The 27,360-nt window shown below is 43.6% G+C and overlaps 1 protein-coding gene across 10 annotated transcripts in view; it reads right to left on the bottom strand.

The window, feature by feature from the left end:
- Positions 1-27,360, bottom strand: part of CTDSPL (CTD small phosphatase like) — a 118,999-nt gene that overhangs the window by 7,365 nt on the left and 84,274 nt on the right. For 3 of the 10 annotated variants that reach the window (XM_023537073.1, XM_023537234.1, XM_023537175.1), the window contains exons 2-6: positions 23,357-23,511; positions 15,940-15,972; positions 9,237-9,338; positions 6,184-6,240; positions 2,665-2,757 (exon numbers count right to left, since the gene is read on the bottom strand). In XM_023537073.1, the coding sequence (XP_023392841.1) occupies positions 2,665-2,757; positions 6,184-6,240; positions 9,237-9,338; positions 15,940-15,972; positions 23,357-23,511 (440 nt within the window). The other 7 variants (XM_023537296.1, XM_023537355.1, XM_023537140.1 and 4 more) reach the window with 7 other exon arrangements.

Below are 27,360 nucleotides of genomic sequence, written 5' to 3'. Positions count from 1 at the left end.
GTTATTTTCCTCTCTATGTGTGCAAGACACCCCGGATTCTTTCATTTCTCTCACTTCTCATATCCAAGCCATCAAAAATTCTTGTCAGTTCCATCTCCCAAAATATCTTGAATTCACCTGCATCTCTCTATACTAGTCACCGCCCTAATCCAGGTCTCTGTAATCTCTGGGCTGGGGTGGCTGCCTGAGCCTCTAGAGTCTTCTCTTCCCCTTGGGCCTTCTTTCCAGTCCGTTTACCTGGAATAAGGCCCATACTCTTTGCAGCCGTATCCTGCGTGGCTGCAGCTGAAAAATTTCTTGACCTCTCACCTCCATCTCAAATCATCTCAGTGTGGCTTGAGCCACGCTGGTGTTGAACTTGGTTAGAACCTCTGCAGTAGTGTTCCCTCTACATGGAATAGTCTCTCTCGCCTGCTCTCTGCATGAACCTTTCCTGTCTCTTCGTTTCAGGTCTTGGCTTCCCCTACCATCCATCTAGAGACCTCCTGCCTCTTCCTTTCTGGATACTACTCTATGACCTCATAGTAATTTCCTTCACAGAGCTTATCACCACATGGGAGTACTTTATTTTCTCTGCACTTGTTCAGGCCCAGGCCTTGCCTATCGTGTTCACCATGACATCCCTAGCACCTTGCAGAGTGCCTACCTCATGGTAGGGCTCAGGAAATACTAGTTTCAACAGTGAATGAATGCGCTGACTTGGAATCTGGCTTGTGTGGCATATGGCCACACTGCCCCCTAGAGGTGCTCTGAGCAACAGGGCCAGACCAGCCCCTGACTGTCTCAGGATGGGGCCCAGAACCCACTTGCATTTACTTGGAGCTCAGGAGTTTATGGGAGGGAGTCTGAGCCCAGCTTACATTTGGGGTTCGTCCCTCTCTCATGGCCTGGGGAGTTTTCTCCAAAGCAGGCTGAACTGGATAGAGATCAAGGGGTCGGACTGAGTGGCTGGAGCGGGAGGCAAACGAGGAGCAGTTCTAATCCTGATGTGAGGTAAGGCCTCAGCACCAAGACAACAGTGAGGGGCACAGCCAGGTGTCACCAGGGACCCAGCAACTCTGCCTGGGGGGCAGGAAGCAACCAAGGCTGGTGGTGTTGGGAATCCCAGGAGAGGACTTCACAGCAACCCCTGAGTGCAGAGGAAATGCCGGCAGGGCTACAGTGCTATAAGTTGCAGCTCTGAGGCCATGGCCGTCTTCCTCTCTCCAGAGACATCCTGAGCGAGGCAGAGTCCAGGAGCAGGCTGTATTTCCTGTTGACCAAGTAGGGTGAGAACTCAGGGCACTGCAGTTTCCTGCTGGTGAGGACAGCCAAGCACCACGTGTGTGGGTTATAGGGGGGCTGGTTCTAGATGGAAAGATGATTAATTCCTCATAATCATTAACACTGGTGGTGGCATACATCCTTCCAGCGAGTGCCTAAGTCTAGGGGCTCCAGGCCTCAGAGATGAATGTGAGGAACGTAAGCTTCACGAGGGCAGGGACTCTGTCTCTTTTGTTCTCTGCTGTATATATATATCTCCAGTGCCTAGTACAGTGCTTGATACACAGTAGGTACTAAGTAAATGCCTGTCGGGTGAATGAGTGAATGAAGGAAACTAAGATGAGGATGCAGATATTGAAAGGGTCTGACGGTCAGCTTAAGAGCGCCTGTGGGCCCCTGTGCGGTTGGCCAGGAGGTCCACTGCACCAATGGGAGCTGAGCCAAGACCTGGGGAGTGTCCACCTGTCAGCAGAACCTGTGCATCGGGGAAGAAAAGAGGCTGGAAGGCTGCACTGGGGAGCTGGTCTGGCTGAGCCAGGCTGGAGGAGCAGTGGAGAAAAGCTGGAGAGACAGATGGAGGGGCAGGTGGGAGCAGTCCCGGCTAAGAGACCAAACAAGGATGTTTAAGCCAGGGCTGGGGACTACGCCAAGGAAGAGTGTTTTCAATTTCGCCAGAGAAAAAACAACTTTCAATCCACCGACACCAGCACAATCTTCCTGTTCGTTATTTCTTTGGTTATCACTTCAGGCTCCTCAGCACCCCAGAGCACTGTCAGAAGAGCCATCGACACTACGATACAATTAGTCTTGGTACCATTCATCTGAAAGACTTCCACATTATTCTCCTTTTTAGTATGCAAGAGTAAGGCCCACAAGGTAAATGAATTTATCCCCAATTTAGAGAAGAAATTGAGGTCAGAGATAAAAAGTAACTTGCCTGAGATCACAGGGCTCATTAGGGCAGTGAGAACTCTCATTCGGCCCAGGCACGTGTGAATCTCTGACACTTATCTCTCCCCCGAACCCATGCAAGCTAACCCAGGGCACAGAGGCCTGAGCTTCTAATATTTGGTTGCCAGTGAATAGATGAGATGCCTTTCTCGGTTATGCTGAGCACATTTCTGATTTCTTGCTCCGTGGATACAACCAGCTTCAGGTGGCTGCATGAAGCAACTTCAACTTCATGGAGCATCTGTTCCAAGCGCTCCCTGTCACCATGGTAACCCAGAAGCCTTTCAGGCTGGCGCTATGCACATGGCCTGCATCCATCCCATCTGGAGTGGGAATGTGTCGCCATAGAAACAGCTTCCTCCACCTTAACAAAGGGCTGTTTGACAGACAGTGGGTAGGGGCGGAGAGGCTGTTTGGGGCTGAGAGCTCAGGGCTGGGAGCAGGACTCACCTTGGCTAAGCTGGCAGTGAAGAGCACACACTCGAAGAGCTGCCCCATCCTCTGGAGGAACTCATCCACATGTGGCCGCTTCAGCACATACACCTGCAACGGCAGGAAACAGGAAGCCGGTCAGTCATAGTGGTTGCTGGGGATGGTGGGGGCCCAACCGCCAGTGTCGGAAGAATTCCCAAAATAGTTCCTGCCTCGGGCCCCCAGGATCTATGTGTGGTAATGAAGACTCAGATTGTATGAAGGGCTATGTAGGCTGATGTGGCACTTCAGGCCAGATCCACTCTTCAGAATGGGCACCGGGTCTGCGTTTGGTACAGATGCTCCTCCCAAGGGAGAAAGGGAAGCTGACCGTGGTACTGAGGTTCCTGTGGATTTTCAGAACCAGTGAGTGGAAGGGATGTACTCTGTTTGTGAGAAACGATTCATTTACTTCGCATGTCTTTCTCGGCACATGCTTTAGGTCAGGCCTATGTGGACACAGGCCATGGTCCGGGGGGTGTCCTTTTGGAGGTCCAGCCCTGGTCCGGCAGGTCTGGGATTGCTCTGCTGCCACTTTCTCTTCTAACTGGAATACCGCCCCTTGCTAGGAAGGCCTAGGGAGGAAGAAGAGGCCTTGCAAAGCCACAAGAGTGCCTTCTTTGTTGGCTTAGGAAGCCGTCTACGAGGTACCACAAAGGCTGCTCTGCTTGGGCTTGGTACAGAAACAAACACTGCAGGGCGGCCTAGTCCCAGACCTCAGAAACAAGTCATCGGGAGGGGCTTCCAAGCAGAGGGGGCAGAGAGTAGCTTCTAGCGTGGTGGGGCTCTGGGCTCCTGCCTGGGGACCCTGAACAAATGTTAGGAAATGAGGGAGACGGGAGAGAAGGCAAAGCTGGTGAAGGAGGTAGGAGGGAAAGACTAATTAAAACTTGAAAAAAAAATTCCATTCGAAATTAGCTACTTCCCTAAAATAAATCAAACTTGTTAAAATCCAATTCATTTCACATACACTGAGCCCCAAATCTGTGCTCAGCCTGAAGTAGCTATAAAGATGAATAAAACGCAGGCCTTGCCCTTGAAGAGCTCACAGTCTAGAGCAGACATACACGAAAATATGTCAAAATAAACATGCATAATGAAAGTTATAGCAGAAGGATAAATCAAGGACGATGAATTCCCCTCTCAAGGGGAAGGAATCACAGAAGGTAACACCGGTCCTGGACCTTGGAGGATGAATAGGAGTTCACCAGGCTGATAAGGACAAGTGAGCTTCCAGGCAGAGGAAACAGTATAAGCATGACACCTGGCCTGAAAATAGTTGGGGTGCTAGAGAATGGCCAGAGCCCTCCATGACTGGCCCTTCAGAGGCAGTGATAAAAGAGGGGAGATGGGGGATAGGAGAAGTAGTGGTTGAAGATGAAGTGCGACACGCAGGTTGGGGTGAGTATGCGTGGGGCCGTGAATAGCAGATGTAACAGGCTGGGTTTCCCACAGGAGATGTATGACAGGGAAATGGGGCTCTATCATACAGAGGAGGTGCTGCTGGCAGAGGGATTCTACACAGAGCCAGGACTTGGTGGTAAGCTTGTGGCCGACTGACAGTGGAGCGAGGGGCCAGAGGAGCAGAATGGCCTGGCGGGGGGCGAGGGGGGGCGGTGTGTGTCAACGGGGCTCTGAGGAGCTGGGAGGCAGTGTGGGGGTTGAGGGCAGGGCCTGTGGCTGCAGTAGCTCCAGGCACCCACTTTGTCTGTGAGACTCTTGGTGCCAGGCAACGGGTATGGCCTGGGGTCCTCAGTCTCCCTGGGAATACTGCTTGGAAAGCAAGCTTTCCTACATGTGAAGGGCGGGAGATTGACTTGGAAACTCTGCTGTTGGTGCCTCTGGCAGAGAGGAAGGTCCTGGGCCCGGATGCCGGCGTCCAGGCCCGCGTCCCCGTGCAAGTAACCAAGAATAGGCCCATTGGGACCTGCACAGCCTATCCTGGATTACTTGAACGAGGCCACGGCCTTCGCCAGGGCCTTGGTCCTCCTCTTGGCGCCTGTGGCTTCATTCCCTCAGGAGAGAGGTTTTGATCCCAGCCCTGGTGCCCTGGGGTATCTATCACCAAGATAATCATAGAACAGTCTGGAGGGAGGCTGGAGGAGCTGGGTTGGGTCCTTCGAGGATGGTTTGGCCATGGCAGGTCAGGCCCAAGGGTCATGCTCACAGTCACGAGGTATTAATTTCTCTCCTAATTCTGCCATTCCAGTGGACAGCCTCTCCTTTGTCTCATTACTTTGTAACATGAGCCAAGATAATAAATGCAGAAGCCTTAACTGCTTCTCAGATACCAAGTTAATTCAGTTGATGTTTTTGCAAATGTTAAATGCCCAAAGTGCCTGCTGTTTTGGTTCCCTGATGGCGTCTAAAAGCATGAAGTGTGGAGATGCTGAGGCCAAAGCTGCCTTTCCCAGGGAGGGCTTCCTGGCAGGACAACTTGGCACGGAAGGGGAGGGACCAGAGTATCAGGGAAAGAGCCCTGAGCAAGGGGCAGGAGACTGGAAGTCTCATTTTAATTTTAATTCTTCGCTTTGTATGACCTTGAACCAACGCTTTTTCTGGCTGAGTCTGTTTGCCATCTGGACAATGATGTGGCTGGACCAACTGATTTCCAAGACCTTGCCAGTTTTGACACCCTACATACACTGAAGGGCCAAAGAGACTACTGACATCGTTAGGGAAAGGCATCCTGTTTTAGATCAAGCATCAAGAGAGAGTTCCCTTCCTGGATATGAACATGAGTCCAGAGACGGTCACTTGAAGACGGTGGGGTTGACAGGAAGATGGTCAGGTCATCCCTATAAATCTCCCAACTCTTCAGCCTCCAAGGCTAGTTTTCCTACAATGTTTCCAATACATTCATAAATGAAGCCATTCCCAGAGGAGCTTCATGCAGGTAAGGGGAAATAAAAAATCAGAACAAAGAGGGACACCAACTGACCAGGGTATTTTTATTAAAAGCTACCTGCTGACCCCAAAATGTACACCTTTCTCCCTTTCTCTTTGGGTTGGTTTTTTGCTAAAGATTCACTGGAGAACATGATGCAGGAGAGACAAGATCAGGCTGGAATGGCTGGCATTGGAAATGGACATCTGTTCCTGAAAAGCCACCATAAGTGGGTGCCTTGTGGCACTTTCCTGCTGCCTGCTAAGCGAGTAGCCGAAAACAATTACATGAGGAAGTTAATTAGACCATCAAGCAAGACCAATGGGATATATGGACATTTCTAAAAGTCTGCAGCAAATCAAAGAACTATTTGAACTTGCAAACACATCTAATACTTACAAATAGATTACAGTTTCCCTTATAAACTCAGTATAAATTCATCTGAGTGAAAAACAAGCAGAAAACTGTTATATTTATTTTACAAAGTTTGCTTCCTTTTGATTCAGTAATAAGATTATTACTGAAACAGGAATTTAGAAGTAAAGTTCATAAGAAATGTAATTACCAAAAAATGCTAACTGAAACTCAATTTAACTTTGCTTTCTTCTTACCTGATGTATAGTTCCATCTATTTCAACCGGAACAATAAAATCAGCATTACTAATAGGCTGGAGAGAAAAGAAACTATAATTAATATGTCTGAAAGAACAAAATAAAATCGGAAACTTTAGCAAGAAAAAAGCTTGCCTGTACCAATGTTTTTATTATTGGAAAAAAACAGTTCAGGAGAAGGATGTTGAAGCATGCTTTGGTTCCTTAAAATAAGCACAAGCAGGAAAGCACATTATTTTCTGTTCTGAATATTGTTATATTTTCAGCGTCTTGGTCCAACCTCTTTAAGCACCTGCCTTGCCTCAGAGACAAATGGTGGGACAGCCTGGCTAGGGAATGAGGCTCCTCAGAAACTCCATCTCTTGACTAAAGCCTTACCCGGATGATGGGGAACCATGCTGGCTACCAGGTGAGGGGGTGGGAGCTTACCAGGTCCAGGGGACAGTGCTACTTGAGGAAAATAATTTATACTGAACCCACAAGTACGAGTTGCCCTGTGATGGGCTGCTTAGCAGGAGATGCTCAGCACATGGACACAAAGCAGGGCCAAGGACTTGTCAGGTGAAGTCGGGGGCCACAGACCCATAACCTTGGGCAGGTTCTTCCCATCTTGGTTTCTTCTCTTTTCTGCAGCTATGGTAATGGGTCTCGTGAGTGTCCATGGCTCCATCCAGTCCTGAGCATCAGTGACTTTAGGCCACTCCAGACTGCTCTAAGAAACATAATACCCAGCCACTCACAGGCTGCTGGATATTTAAAATAATGCTGACAATACTAATGGCATTTAAAATTCAAGTATGATTCTTGAATTTTCTCAGTGATGGACTGACATATAGTTCTAAACAGAACTCTACAAACTATTCAAATGAACAGACCCAGGGGAATCACCAGGCTGCAGACCCTTGGGACAAGTAGGAGAGAGATGGAGGGAAGGAGAGTGTGTATGCTGGCCACTGGGCAGGGGTGCTAGGTACAGAATCATTGTAAACACACATTCTTCTTTGATATGGAAACTGAAAAATGTGAAAAATACTAGATTGTAGAACCATTAAAGCACTCAGTAGAACCCCTGAAGCTTAGGATAACAGTTTATTCATTTCTATGGTTGGAAGGCAAAGGATTTTGGTATTTTATAACTTCAAAATTAAAATACATAATCATGCTAAGAAACAAAAAGGCAAGACCGAAGGAAGAAAACTCACAAAGCATTAAATTGTGAAATCATATTCCATAGTTTATGAGAAGGGAAAAACCATTCCTCAGCCCAGAGCAAGCACTATCCTTGGTCTCCTGTCGTGTGTTGGTTGAGGGATGCCTTGCATGTCAAAGCCAGGGTTCTTAACCAGGGCCCATGAGCCTGTATGCTGTACCACTGTATATTTTCAAGGAGAAAGGGTCATACCTTTTAGATTCTCGAAGGGCTTTGAAGTGCCCAGAATATTAAAAGCCAGACAATAAAGTATATTCTGCTTGCATATGTAGGCAAGTCAGGAAGAGAAGAAATGACAAGATGCTGTTCACATCAGCTGGTCCCATCAGTGCCCTGTAAGTAGGCCTTGAAGTGTCTGGCCTGTGGAGTTAGGAACCCTCCGTAACCCTGTGTGGTCTAGCCAGCTTTGCCCACACTCCTGGAGCTGCTTGGAGGGAGCTGTCTATGCTGTGATGGCAACTGACCCCTGCTCTACAGGGCTTCCCTCCCGAGGGACCAGGAAAAATCCTGAGCAATTTGCTGATGGGGGAAGAAAGGCTTCCAACGCTGCCCAGATCTGAGCTGGGGCACAAGGTCCTGGCCCGATCCTGGAAGGGCCCTCAGTATTGAGGAATGAGGTGGTACCTACATGCCCCAGTGGCCAGACAGGTAAATGTGGCCCCTCCTCCACTCTCCCAAAGGACTCGAAGACAACCACTTGGCCTTGTCTTCTCGAGGAGGGCCTCTGTGTAGTGAGAAGCAGGCACAAGGAAGGATGTCTCTGGCATGAAGGTCTTCAGGCAAATTTGATGGCTCTTCCACTTCCCACGCAACCATCAAGAATGACTACGGTTCACGTGAGACACCCCATCACGGATGGTGCCTTTCAAGCCTCTCAGTGAAGTAAGGAGAGCTGGGCTGGGGGTGTAAAGAGGGACGTGGCCTAACTGGCCCGTGGTAACAGAGCTGTTCCATAGCCAGAACTGTCCCAAGGCAAACGGGATGAGGACCTGCTTCTGCTGTCTAGCACACCGGTCCCCTATTTCCAAACTTTTTCATAATTGCCTCCTTCAATCAATTTGTTCCATTTCAAAAAATGGAAACATGGTTAATTAACTCATGTCTTAATAATGCAGCCATGGCTGTTGCCACACAGAGTCCCTTCGGTAATTTGTACCTTTTGCTGTCATTCTGGTGGGAGCGGGAGATTGAGGAAGGTGACGGGAGTAAGGAAGGTATCTGATGCTCACTCCGACATCGCTGCAGCCCCATACACTTCAGGAGGGAAGTCACACAGGTAGAGACCCATTCAGCTATAAAGCTTCTAAAATCCCCAGAAACCTCTTGCCATGAAAATGGTCAATCATAATAAATGGCTGAATCTGTTAAAATGCCCTAACTCTGGAGGTCTTCAGTGTTGGGCATCTTTCAAAAACTGGTCTGGGAAAACTTCCAGGATAGCAGGTTGCTTTGACAGGGCCTCCCCTGCCCCTCCCAATAAAACATATGGCACTCTGGTTACCTTGACACTCACTCGCTAGTGTCCTGGGGCATCGGTGTACTGACTTCTCTGTGCCGCCTGAAAGGTATTTCTGTGGTGGGTGAGAGTGTTAGAAAGCTCACATCTCATAAGAAAAAAATGAGGTTTCAGTGATACTGGCTGCCCAGTGCTTCCCCCCCCAAAACTATTGGTTAATATTCAACTACTTGAGTTAATGTTCACCTGAGTTAATATGCAACGGTTATTGGGATTTCTTCATGAATGATGAAGCCGTGTATTAACAACTGCAAGCTTTCATCCTTTCTCAATATGACTGTGACCAAATCAAAGACATCACTGATTGCTTTTTTATGTTGATTTACCTTAAATGAACTGTGCACCAAGGTTTCATCTAAATCAATGACCACACATTTCTTTCCATAGTCAAGCACCGTCACCTCTGGAAGGAGGTATTTAGCTGGTGGCTAGAGAAAAAAAATCATTATTATTACCTTGATGTAAAAAACAAAACAATCCCCTTATTATTTTATTATATCGTGTCAATGATGTTAAAAAGGAAGTCAAACATTTAAATGGCTGGTCAAGCACATCCCGGAATTTTATTAAAATTAATAGAAATAAGTAGATTGCAATGGAAGTTTTACCATATACTATCCATTGTCTGAATGGCTATTATGAGGACCTAAGCTTTAGAACCAGACAAACCTGGGTTTGAGTATCAGCTCTTTCTCTTTCTTGGCTGTAAATTGGGATAATTAATACCTACCTTAAAAGGTTATCAGCTATAACTGCAGTAAAATGCTCTACATTCTGCCTGACACATATGGTGGCTACTGTTATTATTAAAATGGACTACACAAAAATGAATGTTTAATTATAACAGCTACTCTAACTATGCAGGCCCATTTCCTGGGTCATATTTTGTCTGAAATTCACTGTGGTTCATAAATATATTTCAGAGCTATATTGAAACCACAGGGTTTTTTTTTTTAATTGACTGAAGTATTCAAAAACTTGAAGAGAAACTATAGATCAGCCAGCAAATGCAATCCAAAGTGACCTCCAATATGACATAGAAATAAAACTGGTCTAGGTCGAGTGCCCTGCCTTGTGCCTGTCCCACTGTGGGAAAATATTGAGCAAATGTGGCATTTCACCCGTCTCTGTCTCTGGAAGTTCTACGTTAATCCACATGCTGTGTGTTAACCAGAAAATTTATTTATATATCTTTGTAGCAGCTGACGCTAATCTTGTGATAAAGAGGTTATAAAGAGTTAATAGATATCTAATGCTAGATATCTCCAGACGACCTCATTCTTGATTTAGAGTATTTATTTCTTTGGGCTTTGCCTCATTCTAGAAATGATTTAAAGTATTTTAGTTTACTTGGTGGCATGTTTGGTGCCCAATGTTAACTAGCTAATTTTCTGCCCTGGAAGAAGGTCAAGCTCTGTTCAATATTTACTGCAAAACAAAACACAAGCAACGATCTGTCCACAGACACTGAAGAATGGATAATTTAGCTTATCAAATAAAACAAGAAAAAATGAAATCAAGAAGCAATTCCTTTTAAATGGCTATTTCCTATTTTTTTTTTGTTTGTTTAAACTGAATATTTGTCAAGGATCTAGAGTTAATTTTGGACTTTAGCTGATTCAATAATAAATAGGAGGCGGTCAGCAGGTTACGTAAATTTGCAAGAGCAATGACCATCCTGGCAGGCAGGGACTATCCAGGATGAGGCTACGGGTGGGGACAAGAGCATTTCTAATTCTAGAGGGGGTCTCTCAACTGAGCATGGCTATTTCACCGTCTCCAACATTATCCAGAAGAAAAAGCCTTTATGGCCTTCCAACTCCCTTGGCTCTAATTAAAGCTCAGCCAGCAGTCTTTTTAACCCTGCAGCACTGGGAGGAGATGTGCCTCATACACAGGGCATGCGATCTGAGGTCCTAGGAAGAACTGTGTCCTTCATTACAAGCCAGTAAGCCAGCAGGTTATTAAAAAAAATTAAACTTGTAAGAAGTTTTTTTATTAAAAAGGCAGGGTATGAGGAGTTCTATCAATGAACTTAATAGGGAGTTTATGGGTTATTTCTGTTGTTTAGACCATAGAAGCAAGCTTGCTGTGATTAGAATAAAACTTAACTTTTTATTATATAATTATGTAATAAAAACACATTCTCACTGTAAAGAATATAGACATGTCCCTTTTCCATGCCCCCACCCCCACCTCATTCCTTTGCCCAGATTGCTCCCTTTTTAGTTTGGTGTGTGTCTGTCCAGTCCTTTCTCTATGTGTTTATACACTAAAATAACATTTTAACTTTATGTAATTGCTAGCTTGGAGAATAAGGATCTAGAAATTCTACCGCTAGCATATCTGAAAACATCAAAGACCTGCCAAAAGTGGCTCAGTTATTTTCTAAACCCAAGAATAAAAATTACTTTCTTAGCATATTTAACTCACATTTTACAGGCATTCTGTGAGTTAACAGTAAGTAAAAAGCCTCACTACCATTCTGAGAGAAAATAATGAGAAGGGTGTTAAACAAACTATTGACTTAACATTTGAGCTGCAGAGAACAAGGCCAGGCAGGGGGCAATGGGCTAGGAGGGTTCTATTAATCCTAAACCTGTTTCTTAAATGTGCATAGTTTCTCTGAGAGTTTGGCTTTAGATTAATGCAAATTGTTTAGGCTGTCAGTAAGAATTCTTCTGGACAGCCATGTCCTTGGAACATGCAAGGACGCTATATAATTGCAATAGTTCTTTGTTACTTCAATGGATCTGTTCAGGTGATGCTTGAATCATTAACTAAAATTGTCTTGAGGCAAATTTTCTCCCAGGCTATCGTTAAGCTGAAGAACAAGAGAAACACGCCTAATATAAAGCCTTTCTGTGCAAAATCACTTGCTCCAGAGCACATGGCCAGCAGGATGGAGGAGGCGGAAATCCAGGGCGAAACCACGTGGGATGAGCAGGGAGGAGGACAGGACATGGCTTGCTCTCTAAGGTTTAGGAAGGGCATTCATTCAAGTTCTTTTCCTGGGAGTAGATCTGAAATTTCCTGTCCTCAGTAGTAAACCAGTAGCCATAAATATAGTTCACTCTATAGTTCATTTCTTTACTTGCCCAACACACCCTCGCAAATCTTACAGATGTAGTACCTCTTCTTGGTACCTCAGATTTCTTTTTCTTTTTTTCTTTTGTACTTAAGAGTTCTCAGGCTGAGTCTGCACACTGTACTCCCCAAGTCTGAGTTCAGGGTAGAGAGCTCAGGGCTTACAGCAGGAGGTGGGCAAAGGAAACTCTAGATCATCTTTAACTAGAATAGCTGTTCTGCTTATATGTTCTTCATAAGTTTGTTGGATAAAAGTATGCTACTGCTTATTACAGGGTTTAGGGAAATAGCACAGAAACAACTGTCAAAACAAATCTCCCATCCCTCTCAGCATTTTCATGGCTCAGCTACATAACGCCCTCGTGTTGTGAGCATTGGTATGCTGTGTGATTCAAGTGAGAGTGTAGCTATGAGAGGAGTCGGGTCACAGCCCCAGTGGCGGTCCTTACTGGGGCCAAAGCATTTGAGTGCTCACTATCAGCCATGACCACCCAAACGTCAGGGGCTCCTCCACCTGTTCCTCTGCAGGGTTTCCTTACCCTTCAGTACCTGGCTTTTACCAGATAGCCCATGAGGCTTCCAGTAAGATTGGTGGACGGCCCCAGCTCACAGTTTGGAGACAAATGTTACTAAGTGGAACATTTAACATCGAGTCCAGATAAAGATGTCATTTCCAACAGGTGTGCAAAAGATGGATTACTCAGTAAATGGTGTTGTGACAACTGACTTGCCACTTGGAAAAGGAAATAAAGCTGGATCACGACTTCATACCTTACTCTAACATAAATTCCAGACGGATCAAAGACTTAACTCTAATGATAAAACCATTAAAGTGCTAGGAGAAAATATGGGTCAGTCACAGAGTGGGGAGATCTTTCTAAGCATGACATAAAACTCAGGAGCCATAAAAGAGGAGATTAATACATTCGCCTATATGAAATTAAACTTTTGTGGCCAAAAATGATTATAAACAAGGCCAAAAGATATAAATTTGGGGGAAAGACGTAATTTCCTTGAAATCTAAAAAGATAACACAGTATAAAATGCAGAAAAAATGAATAGGGAAGAAGAAAGACATACGGGCAATAAATCTGTGAAAAGATGTTCTTACTCATTTATAAAGAAATACCAGTCAAAGCAATAAATCGATGTCATTCTTTACTTTCAGATTAGCAAAGATTAAAAAAGCTGATAAGGGAATGGACAATGCCATACACTCTTGATGGGAATGTAAATTAGGCTCTTGGAGAACAATTTGGTTTTAATCTACCAAAAATGTAAAATATACCTTTTGATCTAGCATTTCCACAATTAGGAAATGATCGCACAGACACTATCACTCAAGTCCATTAACACACCTGCACAAAAATATTCCTGAGAAGTATCAGTAATAGCACAGAAGGAGAAACAAAGTAAATGCTGTCAACTACAGGCAAAACAATGAGGTAGATGCTATATACTAATATTAAAAAGATGTTCAAGGCATCTTATTAAAAGCAAAATTAATTTTGCAAAACCCTCATTTGTGTAAATAGGCTTCTGTTTGTTTAGAAAATTTCTAGAAGGATGTATAACAAATATTAAAAGTGGTTAGTCTAGGAAGTTGGGACAAAGTTAAGAATTTTTCTGTCTATTTGGATTTTTCAGTATTCCTTTTAAATCATGAGCTTAAATTATTGCTTAGTAAAAAATCAAAAGACCAAACCTGCACATATAAACAGAACAGCAAGAGAATGAAGAAAGAGGGGTGAGGTGAGAAGCAGAGCTGGGGGACTCCAGCTGGAATTACTCTGTATGCCCACACGCTCAAGGGAACCTTTCAAGTTCAGGGCCTAGAAAAACCTTTCAGGAGGCTGTGGAACCTGGTTTGTAGGCTCAGCACAAGCCTGTATTTCTGGTCCTGTGGTGTGGCACCCCAAGCTCTTAAGGGCTCCCAGCACTGACAGGTACCCCTGTGGTCCAGAAAGGACAGTGTTACTGTGTTTATGTGATAGGCAGCCTTGACAGTGAGGTGCAGATTTTGCAGGGGATCCCAAGGCTCAAATCCCAGGGCTGAGCTGCTTTTCAGATGGACTTAGGTTTAGTCCTGTGTGCAAAGCAGGCACATGCCCATCAGCAGAACTGCTTTTCTGGAGTTTATCATCAAAAGATGCAAGTTACTTCAGCGAGGCTTTGTTTTTCTGCAAGGTATTTCACAGATTCTTAAGGCCTGACCCAGTGTCTTACATGTAGGAGGCAGTCAGCAGTTTCTTGATCTAGCGATGGGCTAAATTATACAAGGAGTCTTTTTCTCCTTGGATATTTTATTCCAGGATTCTAGAATGAGTCTAGATTTGTGGGAAAATGCTCATTTTCCTCAGTAGAATGTTTACCCTAACAAATGCTTGATTCAGCATTTAACTTTAAAGACAGCAGCCGTGAATTAACTTTGAGAAAAAACAGTGCTATTAGAATATCAGAGGCAGAGGGAGAGATGCCACCTGTCACCTGTTTAATATAGGTACCTTTGCTGGAAAAATACAGTATATGAAACAATTTTGTATAAAGGCTAAATGGAGACCTCTGGTTATCAATTCCACTGGGGATTGATAATATGAGAAAAAGTCGAAGGAAAAATACACGAACAGATCTTAATCCTACTCAAACACTGGATAAGAAGACATGCTGCTTGATCAATCTTTTTGATCAGTTTCCCCAACAAAGCCCAACCCCCTAAGAACTTGGGTTTCTCACCCCCAGCACTACTGGCATTCTGGGTTTGATAACTCTTTGCCATGGAGGGCATCTTGGATGTTATAGGATGCCTAAGAGCATCCCAGTCATGCTGGTAAAGTCAGAATCACCCTACAAACTCTTACACCCTGTTAATCAATGGAAAGTTAAAATTTTGAGAAAAATAAAATTATCAAATAAATACTTTTGGGGCAATTTGTAAGTGATATGCACTACCAAATTTAGAGTCAACCTGTACTAACGAATCCATTCCTTTCAATGTAGGATTGCTATGTCTCTTGGATGTTTCCAGAAAATATGTGAAAAAAGTCCAAGGAAAAAATAGAGAACAGATTTGAATCAATCTAAAAGAATCTGTATGGATTAAAATATCCATTTATGGACATCTTCTATTAAAATCTATATCCTTCTCTAAGATCACAGGACTGCCTGAAAGGTCTTGTTTGATATGGACACCCAACAGCAAGTTTCTTTTTGGAGTCAGTCATTGGTTTCCTGCTCCAAATGGCTTCACTGGCAAAGCAGGAGGAAGAGAAGGAGCAGTAGGGACGTGGGATGGGTGAGGGGTGGCCGGTCCAGGCCTGTGCTAGGCGTGAACACTGGTACAGCTATCCTCCCGAATTCCAGGGCTGAAGACAGAAGTCGGGGCCCTGCAGGATGCCCAGCTGGGGAAGAGTTACAGTACGGCCAGCCTGTGGGCGTGCGGGCGGATCCTGCAAGATCAGGGAATTCAACTGGGGCGATTTTCTGATGTCAGAACTATGGCCAAGCTGCGATGTTGCTGAATAAGTCAGAAATGGTCTGCTCGCTGGGGACATGGGCCTGGTGAGCCCAGTTCCACCGGGACAGAACCTGCTACAAAGACTAACGTCTGGGCAAAAGTATGTCCCCAGTCTGTGGAGCTGGGTGGCACTAGGGTACTGGGGTCGGGGAGGGCGGCACGCTGTCTCAGCTTATTCAGACCCTTCATGGAGAGAAGGAAAGTGAGGATTTGCTGGTGATCCTGCTGTTCCTGAAGAAGGCGACTCTACAGAACTTCCTGCTCACAGTTTAAAATGCAGCTTCATTTTTCTTTTCGACAGAGCAGAGCTGTTTATACCGCATGATAAAACTCAACATAAACAAGAACATAAAATCTTTCACATTAGTAGGCCCAAAGCTACAAGATTTTATGAATGTTCAAATAAAATCGGATAAAAATATACATACACTTGGTATGGGAATGACCTGCCTCTGGTCACCCTGAGGAAAAAGAAAAAAAAAAATCATTGTCAGATTTGAAGAAAAGTAGATTATATACCGAAAAGAAATTTGAAAGCACTCTTGAGTACAGCAGGCATATGATTTCTCTATCCTCTGTACCTTGGTGGTATTTAACGAACAGGAGGAACCCAAACACCTTCCACACTTAGGGCCCTGGACCCCACTCTGCCTCCCAGATACTCCCTCCCCTGACAAACCGGGCTGGGTTCCTCAGGCTCATTAATCATCTTGTTTATTTGAACAATGCCTCCCTTCCTCTCAGGAATTTAATCCTTCATTGAAAAACAAAAACGAAAACCCATACTTTACTTTGATCCATGAATCCCTCTAATAATTGGCTTGTTTCTTCTTTTAAGTAAGTTTTTCCCTAAAAAGACTTAAGCCTTAAGTCTATACAATAGGCAGGGAAAGGAAGCCAAGTTCATCAGATCACCAGGAACCCGCTGGTCACTCTTGGTCCTTTTCTAGGGGAAGACTGGGCAGAGCGGACAAGGCAAGGTACAGGAAGTGTCCTGAGGCCACAGACACGGGAACAGCTTTCTCTTTAAGGGGAGTAAAATCTGTATTCACAGGAAATGTGAAGAAAACTCAGGCCCCAAGGAAGGGCCTCAACCATTCCGCAGCCTGGAATTCCCGCCATGCCAAACCTGCTTGATGGAAACACTTCATTTTAGCATCATTAAGAAATGCTAATAAAAGAACAAATTTATCTTCATTGAGCATTTCCCATTTATGTGCTGCTGCTGCTTTTTTAGGTGGGGGGATGGGAGGCGATGAATAATATTATGGTTTCTGAGGAGGAGATGCACCGTTTCACGCTCTCCCACACTGAACGATCTGTGAAAAGTGTATCCATCTTTATTGAGGGGGTCACTGGTGACAGAAGCCTCACAGAAAGGGGCCAAGCCTACTGTGGACAGGGCAGGTGGTTGGCTCCTTTCTGAGCTCTGACTCTAAGAACCATTTAGAAACTTGATTGCCTCCAGCCCCCAGTCATTACCTCTGTGATGGAACAGCAACTGTTCCTCTTGAGATAACCTTGATGGCTTTTCCCTTTTCCAGGACACTTGGGGCTTCTCTTAAGGATTCTAAGGATTCCAGGCTCGATATCTCTTTGTCCTGGGGGGCTGTCTTGGACATTGTGGGATGCTTAAGAGCATCCGTGGCCTCTACCCACTAGATGCCTGTAGAATCCCCCAGTAGTGACAATCACAAATCTCTCCAGACATTGTCAGATGTTCCCTAGGGGGCAAAATCGTCTCCAGTTGAGGACACTGAGCCAGTGGGAGACTGCGAACAGGTGTACCTTCATGTGAGATGAGCACGCCAGTGATGTGAGAAATAATAATAACGAACATCTGAAGGGCTTGATAAAGCACAGACTATGACCAAGGATGCTACTCTAGATGTTTGTGCTACAAAATTACCCTAGAGGTTTACATGCATGTGTGTGTGTGCACATGGGGTACGCATGTATTAGCGAGTGTCCAGCAGTCTCATTTACATCGTCATCACCCTTCAAAGTTCTCCCCAGTCTCTGCTATTGGTGTCTCCTAGGAGCTGACTCTTCCTAGCCTCTGGCCGGGGGCTACAGGCACTTTTATGTGGGCAAGTGGCCTGAAGGTCCAGGGTGCCACTGCGATGGTGGCAATGGCGGCCATTCCAGGCCACCTCCATGGAAGCTTTTCTCCAGGACAAAGTAAATATGCAGGGCAGATGGAAACCTAGAGGCCATCTGCTGCCTCAGTTCACAGCCTTCCCTTTTCTTCGCATGCTGAGGCCCCAGAGGCAGGGAGAGCCGAGGCAGCAGCAGTAGAGACAGGCTGGAATCTGCTTCCACAGCAAACAGGTCTGGGCTTTGCGCTCCAGGGGACCCGGCCAAGCCGAGAGCAAAGGGCAGAGGGTCCTGCTCTGGGAATCGGCTGCTCCTCTTTGACACAGGCTCTTTCTATGGGGTTTCACAGACTGAACTGTCAAGTGTTATACAGATGAGGAATTACTCAGAGCGACTGACCCTCCTTCTTTAAAAAGCCATTCTAATAAATGTTAACTGAAGGAGGTCCATGAATGAACAGCAAATCCAGGTGAGCTCAGCTCTGCCAGAGGAACTGCCTTTAATGAACTTTATTCTCTAATACACACAGCTAAACACAACAGGACACCTTCCTGGGGTGCAATACCTTTTCCTTATGTCATTTCATCTAGGCAGATACTATTTAAAAAAAAACTTTTACTATGACCATAGTGATTTTCCACTTTTTTTATTCTCTACAGGTCTAGGGTACGGACTATGTTCCCTTCACTAACAGCAATTTTCTACAGCAAAGATTTTTAAAATTGGGGGAGGGAGAGTATGAGGAGAGCGCATGGAGGGGGGACGTCTCAGTCTGGGGCTGCGTTAGGGTTTTCAGTGGCATCTCCTCATACGAATTCCACCGAAATATCTTTCTACGCCAGTGGAAAGTAAGGTTTAATATCTGTTAAGGCAAGTCATCTTTCGCTATTTTTTTTCCCAGAAACTTCTCAGCTATTCTTAGACATTTTTTCTTGTGTATAAATTTCAAGTCTTCCTAGCCAGAAACACAGCACATTTGTCTACAAATAAGAACCACCGTATCAAAACCTTTAAATAATTTAAAAATTTTTTTGTAGTTAATTTTGGTTTTCTATGTAAATAATCATGTTACCTGCAGATAAAACTAGTTTTTGTATCTTTTTCATATTTATGACAATTGTTTCATTTTCTTATCTTATTACATTAGCCAGAAACTGCCAGTGATTTTTCTACGTTGTTTGCTGTTTATTTTTAGAAGATAGTTTTAACCATTGAAATGGTTTTCTTCTATATGTTTGGCTGTACTACTGATTGGTATTTAAAGGTTTATGGCTATTATACACTTCACATATTAGAACTTTTAGCATTATAAAATGTTCCTCTTTCTCCTGTTTAATGCTTTTGGCCTTGTTTTGTCTGATATTAATATTCCACTTTTACTTTTTATTTGACCTACTTAGTACATTTTGCTCATCTATTTTCCACCTTTAAAAATCACTGCATGTTAATGCTGGGTCAGAAACTATTAGCCACCTGCTGTAACAGTCATTAGCACAGCTCATTCTAGTTTTCTTTCTGGGCACATGGCAGGATTACACATCCATGCCTCTTAAGTTAGGCTCAATCACGTGAACTGCTCTGGCCAATAAGATGTAAGTTGAAACGAGACATGTTACTTCTGAGTGAAAACTTTAAGAACCTGCATGATTACCACATTCCCTTTTTGCCTGCTGGGACAATCATGGAAGCAGAGATGGGGCTTTCTTCAGTCTAGGTCCATGAGGATAAGATAGAATTATACGATCCAATAACAATAGCTATTAGTCACATGTGGCTACTGAGCATGTGAAATGCAGTTAGTCCAAATTACGATGTGCTATCAATGTAAAATACACATCAGATTTTGAAGAATTAGCGAGATAAAAAGAATAAATTGTATCCCATTGATAATTTTTTTCTGTTGGTTAACATGTTGAAATAATACTTTGGGTATATTGGGTTAAATAAAATATATTATTAAAACTAATTTATCTTAAAAACATTTTTAAATGAGGCTACTAGAAAAAAATTTAAATTACATATGTGGCTCACACTGTATTTCTACTGAACTGTGCCACAGAGCAGAAGGCACAGGCAATGCATGATAAACTTGCATGCAGCATGAGTGAAAACTAAGCTTTTATTGTTCTAAGCCTCTGAGGTTTGAGGGATGTTACTGCAGCATAACTGAACCCACACTGACTGGTACAGCTACTCAGCAGTCCTTCCTATTTTCTACTTTGTGAAAAGAGCTCCGATTTTGTCGAGGGCAGGAATTTGCTGGTCTAAATGCTTTCCGTTTTGTGTCTCCCTTGCTGCTGGAGAGTAGCCATGTGACAAAGTTCTGGCCAATAAGACACAAGCAGAAGTCTCTTGGAGTTTTCTGTAAAAGGGGTTATTTTCCATAAAAGGGACAGACATGGCTATTGTTACTCTTCCTTATCTTTTCCCCTTCAATGAGATGCTATCTGAAGCTTCTGACTTTGAGATAATAAACACTAAGCATGAGGATGAAGACAAACATGTTAAGGATAGTAGAGCAGAAAGATGAAAGAAAGAACAAAAAGAGACTGGGTCCCTGATGGTATCATCAGGCATCTAAACTAACCCCAGCTATGGCCAAATTCAGGCTTTTTATCTGACAAAAATAATCCCCTATGTGTTTAAGCTATTATTTGTCAGCTTTCTTTTACCTACTGCCAAAATCATTCCTATCTGATACAGGTATGTTCTTGGCAACACATATGGCTGAATATTTCAAGCCAATCTGATATAGTTTTGGTCTTTTGTTAGGAGAATTTGGTTCATTAAATTTGGTTTTATGTCTACTTTTATGTTAGGTTTACTATTTATTAAGTTATTTGTTCTTTTTCACTTTCCTTAATTTTGATGGCTTGTTCACATTTGTTTACTTCCCCTTTCACTCTCTGTGAATTTTGAGAATCTATTTTCTAATTGTGCTACTTGTTATAGTCCTATTCCTAACGGTCATGTTTATTCTACATTTTCTATAATTATATTGTAACTGAATATCGACCTCGACCAGATTTTTTTTTTTTTTGCTCCCTCTCTGAATCATTATATGTCTGAAAATGTACTTCTTTTCCTCTAATTGATAAATGATATATTGGTCACAAAGAATTTCTGGTTTGTAATTTTTTTTCTCTCAATAGCCTATAAACATTTTTCCATAGTCTTCTGGCTTTCAGTGTTGCTGCTAAGAAGTCTGGTACCAGTATAATTCTCTTTTCTTTGAAAATAACTTGTTCTGGTAGCTTGTAGGATTTTCTCTTTCTACCTAATTTCAGAATGTCAACAGCATATATCTAGGCCTGTGATCCCCTGCTTGCCCTCCCTAATCCTGCTATAGACTTGGGAAACCCTTTCGATCTACACACTGAAGCTTTCTTTCAGCTCAAGAAAAATTTCTTCTATTACGTTTTCTCTTTCTGGAACTCCTATCATGTGCATGTTAGATCTCCTCGGTGTCCCCCGCCCTGCCCTGGCCAATTACCGTCTCTGTGTTTCTGGTCTGAACCGTAAGACATTTCTTTCATTTGTTCTTTCAGAACGTTAATTCAGTTCTCAGCAGTAACCATTCTCGTTCTCCTTTCCCTCAGTTTGTTTACTGAATTTTTATATTTAGAAATCATGGACTTTTTTTTTTAAGTTCTAAAAGTTACTTCTGTACTCAAAATTCATTTCCTGAAATATCATTTCGTGAATTGTCAGAGTTCTCTTCTATTTCTTCCATTAGTGTTACCTCGGTAAGAGTCTCATATATTCTAGTTTTTCGACTTGGACTTTCTTGGCAGTGGCAGATGAGGGAAAAGTCCAGCACCGAGTGCTGTTTTCATGGTTCAGCGGAGTCCAAATTGACAAACCACAAAGAGATGAAGAAAATCTCTGTACTCCTGGGCTCCACCGGGGCACAAGAACTGAAAGCAATTCAGCTCATCAGTACAGGGCCTCCAAGGACTACACATATCAAGTGGGCCCACAGACTTTGCTGGCTGGTTGACCTCACAGGACTATATATTTTAAGTCTTTGTCCTAGGACTTGACAAGAGACATTTTTCACTGTTGGTGGTTCCCTGCTTCTCAATGAGTACCAGTGCATGCTCTTTCCCCAGAGATGTCACGAAAATCGGCAGCCTTAATGCACTTCCCAGGCTCCACCAGCAGGCTCACCAGGGTTTATCCAAGAGAGGGATTTTAAATGGTTAGAGCCATGTGCTCAGGCTGCCGACATCCTAGGATCCCCTTCTTTACATTCATGTGTACTTTTAAATTAATTTATTTTCTAATTGCAAAAGTATTTGAGCTAATTCTGTGAAAATGGGAAAGTCTAAAAGAAAAAAAAAAAAGAAATAAAACATAAAGGAGAGGAGAAAATCCTATATGTAATCCCACTAGTCCGAGATAATTTCGTCATTGTTTGGCATACATCTTTCTAGTCTTATAAATGCCTCTGTGTGTATATGACTGTATACATACTTATACATATACTCACCTACTATATTTTAGCCTTTCCCCCTTAAGTGATATATTGTAAAAATTTCCCTGCATCACTAATATTTATGAGATGTCATTTTTAATAGCCGCGTTAATTACATGGTTATTCTATAGATCTTTTATCGTCTGTAAAAGAGAATTGTTGATTATCGGGTTTATAATTTTGCAATATCGTAATCTATGTTGGATCGTATCTTACAGTTAAATCTTTGTGCATCCATAGTTATGTCAATAAAGTGGAACTGCTTGGGTGAACAAATGGGCATATTGTTAAGGTTTTAAGATCATATCGCAAAATTTCCCTCCGGAAAGGTGTAACCAATTAACACTCCTACTGATAATCAATTTATATCCTCTACCCCCCCTCTCACTATCCCCATGCCAAACCCAAATCTTATCTTTAAAAATACATTTGATAATTTGATAATAGAAAAGGATATCTCATTGTTTTAGTCCGCATTTCTTTGATTACTAACCATATTGAACAATTTTTCATGTTTACTGACCAACGGTATTTCCTATTTTGTGAAATGCCTGTTCACGTCCTTTGCTCGTGTTATTGGGACATAAAGATTTGCGACTTTTGTGTCTTCGATCTTGAGAATTTTCAAAATAAATAATCCCCTTTGCCTCTCTTGGTGATTTTTACCTAACATTTATTTAGACCGAATTAACACTGCAACCCCTGCTTTCTTTTTGCTTATACTTGTGGATGTCTTTTTATTTATCCTTTTACGTTTTGAGTTTATTTAGAATATGTATATAGACGGTACATGGGTAGAATTTTCTTTCACCTATTGTTACAATCTGTTTAAAAATTTTTGTTTGATATGTGTAAAAGTATAGGAAACAAACATGTTTGTTATTAAACAAGGTAGTTAAAGCCATTTAAATTTATTATTGGCTCTTTTCCATGTCTGTTTCTCCTTTTGTCTTTCCGTTTCTTTGCTAATGGTTCTTTAACTCTCTGGTTATGTATTCGACTTCTCAAGATGTTAAATTCTATAACACCTTATGTTATAAAAACATGAAGTGACTCTTATAACTCTCATCAAATATGTTCTTTAGTTGCTACATGGGAATGACTGAGATCTCCTTTAACAAAAAAGATGACTTTTCCGGTAATTTCGGATCTTGAAGTAAATGGCTGCACCCATACTGTCATAGGCTCTTATTAAGGACATTTGTCAAGAATGGGACAGATATGCAGCTACTGCAGTTCTGCTGAGTTCACGGTTCCCCATCCAGACTGACCTTCTGAAGCCCACCATTCTCCTCCACCAGTGGCGGAAGCAAACTGGGGCTGCTGGTTGGTGGCGCCTCCACATTGTAGTCACGGAAGCAGCAGAAGAAGGAGCTGAGGATGCTGCGACTCCTCTGCTTCTTTAAGCTGACGTTACACTGGGATGCTGGAAAGAGAAACAGGGCACACTGTGGCCGACCGCAGCACGTACTCACAGTTGCAATGCACTGTGAAAATTCAAATGTGCAGTTGCTCACCCCGCCCCTCTTTGCCCCCAGCCCTGATACCAGGACAAGAAGATGAAGGGCCCCAGGAAGTAACTCTAAAGGATTGTTATTCAACATCCTAAAGGGCCAGCTGGCTGCTGGAGTCCGATCCTGCTGGCTGGACAGAATACCTCTGACCTCAGCCCAGTGGGGGCTGCTTGCTCATTAAGTGACCTATGCTTAGGGTCAGGCACCATCTGCATTCCTGAACCCAGCAGATAAAGTCTTCTGACCCTGCACTAAGCACTACTTCAAAACAAAGATCCTTTAAGGCACAAATCAGACTTGACACTCTGAGAAGCATTTCTCTGTTAAATGTACCAAGAGTCACTTTGAAACCAGGTTCTTAGACGCTGCCTGTTCACCATGGAAATGACTCATTTCATGGGTTAAGAAATAAGATGTGTAAGGGCACAAAAGAGCCCCCTTTCCTGCCACTTGTTGAGAAATTGATGGGAGCCTGGATCCACAGAGCTCAGGGCTGAAGCCTTCCCTCATACTTAAACATAAACAGCAGGAGATATGGGACAGAGGACATGCGTCCTGGCCCGAGCAGGGCTGGCCAGGGCAAAGCCCACCTTCACGAGGCCCAGGGCGACACTGTGCCATGGACGCGCTCCCTGGCCTGTCCTAGACTAAAGCTCTGGGAGAATGATGGAGCCTTTCTGAAAGCCAGGGCTCAGGACAAGCTGCCGCAAGTCAGAAAGAGAAGGCAGAAATCAGTATAGATGAAAAACACACCTCAGGGGAGGAGACAGACAACTTGGAGGGGCAGGAGCGTTTTTTTGCCTGGGAATGTGGCCAGGGCTGTCCCACCACATACCATGCCTGGGTGGGTCAGCAGCGTTCTGAGTAGAGGCCACGGGCAAAGGGACCATGTTTAAGGTTAATGGGAAAATTGCTAGTGTAGGAAATTAATTTAAGTTCACAAGATAACTGTTGGAGTTTCTCTCTCCTAAAAGCAATTCTGGCACAATTCCTCTTTTTGTACACGTGAGTGATTTGTATTGCACCTTGCCTCTCAAGAGATCACAAAACCTTTGCTAAAAATCTTGAGGGTTCTCTCCTGTTGGCAAGAAAAGCAAATGCACTCAGATGGAAAGCTTGAAAAAAAGGATGGGAAAGCTGTTTTGCCCGCAACTCTACAGGCGTAGATGGTCTCTAGCCTGGGTTTGGGTTTGGGCAAATGGCCCAGGAAGTGTGAATTTAAGATCGCCACTCACTGGAGATGAGCTTTCAAGCCATAAACTCTTGGAAAAGCTGGCTGTTTGATCTTCCTTGTGAATCTCTGGGTGCATGTCACAGGGTACCATTTAAGGCCCCATGCCAGGCCAGACCAGGCCACAGAGACCATCAGACATAGAGGCTTTCCCAGCAGCAGTGGTGGGAAGCAATGATGACCACTGTTTACCAAGGACCAGCCCTCTAAGTCAGTCCTCATCTCCTGTATTCCTTAAAGCTACCCAAGGAGACAGGTGTTGCTTCCATCTTACTGCTGAGAAAATACAAGTAATTGTGTGTGTCAGGATTTCGAACCCAAGCAGGCCTGTTTCCGAAGTGTGTGCTTTCTCCATGTGCCATGCTGAAGACAATCTTGAAACAACTTAGGTCAGATTAAGGAGGGAACATGCCAAATGGGGAGAAAAGTACTATAATAATCTCACATTTAATATAAATGATTGGTTAATCGGTTTTGTTGTTACATTGAGTGATTTAGGTTTTATGCCACTCAAATAATTTAGTCAGAGGAAGGAAAAAAAAACCTCTCTCTTCCCCAGCTAATAGCACATTTCTCTGCAAGTAAATGAGGTATTTGTTCACGTCTCAAAGATACTGAGCAGATAATACCCAAGCTGGGCAGTAAACAGCTGGGCAAAAATCACCTTCCCAGATCCTATTTTCATCCTTGGATCATGGAAATCTTCCCCACAACTAACAAATTAACAACCGAATTTATATGCTAAAAACATCCCAAACCTGGAGCCAGTGAGCTACTTATAATTTCCACCATATGATTACTTACTATGTAGAAGCCATAAATAGAGCTGAGAGAGTCACGAAATTAGCTTGAGTCACTGGGGAGGCCATCACCCCCTGATGGGGAAATGGCAGTATACTCAGGTTCTCCCCTCTGTATATTAGGAGGTAAACTAGCCCAAGCGGCCTTAATTCCACAGCTTGGGAGGAAGGGTCCAGGCTTCCTCCTGCTAACTAAGGTTACTTCTAGAAACCTCTGGCCGGCGGGGTGCTTTTTCATTTTCCAATCATTCTTGGATTGTTCTGGTGCTTTCAAAATCAGGCCAGCTGGGTAAATGGGTGGGTTTCCTCAGGACCAGCCAGCACTGGCCTCACCCCACCCTCCGCACTCATTTGCTCCTAAAAGAGCTCAAGATGTTGGCTGCCTGGGTCTAATGACTCTACTGCCTTCCACCCCAGCTGCAGCCTCTCCTCCAGCTACAGTCCCTGATTTACTCATAAAATATCCGGTAAAGGGATTTGGCTGATACATGAAATTAAAGTCCATAGTTTAATGGACAAATGCTTACATTATAACATTAGATCAGAAAAGCTAGATAAATAATTGTATATCTCACTTGATCATAATTGTGCAAAACAAATAAAAAAATATAAATAAGACTTGCAAAAATTTGTCAGTTAACAGTAATAGTCAGGCTATGGGTGCTTACATTTTTCATTCCGTATTTTCCAAATGTTTTATGGTGATTATACATTACTCTAACAACGGGAAAGCAAACAACCTTGTTAAGCTCTTTCAGCAACTTTGTGAAGCTCAGGAGAAACTGTATCCTACTTCTAAATCTAAATCTTTAGACTGACATCTCTGCTTTCCCACACCTTGCCCGTGAAGGGAAAACCAGACAACAGAAGTGTTGTAAAAAGCCTTACAGGAAGTAAGTAAATGTCGTTACTATCATGGCCCCCATCCCACTCCCGGAGTGCAACATTGCCAACAAAGAACATACCCGCCAACCTCAAAACCAGAGGAGACCCACGTGAAGAGAAGGCACCAAATACCTGTTCTTTCCCCAAATACTCCCACTGGCTTTTTCACCTGGCAGCCCCACCAGACCCTCCCTGTACACACAAACGCCGTCCTGTTTATTCTTTGCTCTTAATTGAAACCTAGCCTCTCACCGCCTTTCTTCGCTCCCCCTTTGAATGTTCCTACTGACAACACACATATGAGGGAGGTCTCCTGGTGGCCCAGGTATCCAGGAACAAGGTCTTTATCAGGACCGTAAGTTAAGATAGTAAAGATAGGAAGACAGGAAGACTTACCACGCCTTCCTGTTAAGTTGGTTTTCAGAATACTAGGGAGGAGTAAAGGATGGAGTAGCAACTTGGAACATCAGCCTAAAACATTTCATAAAGATTTTCACTTTTTATTAGATTTAGGAAGAAAAAGTCATCGAAAATCATTTGACAGTTCTCTGCTGCTTTTCCCCGATCACATTCCCGTTCCTGTCCACATCCACACGGGCCGCCACGGCTTCCTCCGTGGTACTGTTGTCACAGCGACCTCCCACCTCCCGCTCCTCCTCCCCTCCTATCCCCAATTCTCAGGACATTCCTCTTCTTTGGGGACAGGTTCAAAGCCCACCTCTTGGAGGAAGCCCACTCCAGCAGAAGTGCTTTGTTCCTCCGCCAATGAAAACCCGAGTGAATGCGGGTTTGTCTGAAATATGTCTTCGACCCATTCCTCTCTCTTCCATTCCAGACCACCAACC

Source organism: Pteropus vampyrus, unplaced genomic scaffold, assembly GCF_000151845.1.
Source record: "Pteropus vampyrus isolate Shadow unplaced genomic scaffold, Pvam_2.0 Scaffold1, whole genome shotgun sequence".
Classification (NCBI taxonomy): domain Eukaryota; kingdom Metazoa; phylum Chordata; class Mammalia; order Chiroptera; family Pteropodidae; genus Pteropus; species Pteropus vampyrus.
Note: the sequence above shows the minus strand (reverse complement) of the source record. Positions and strands in the feature narration are given on the sequence as shown.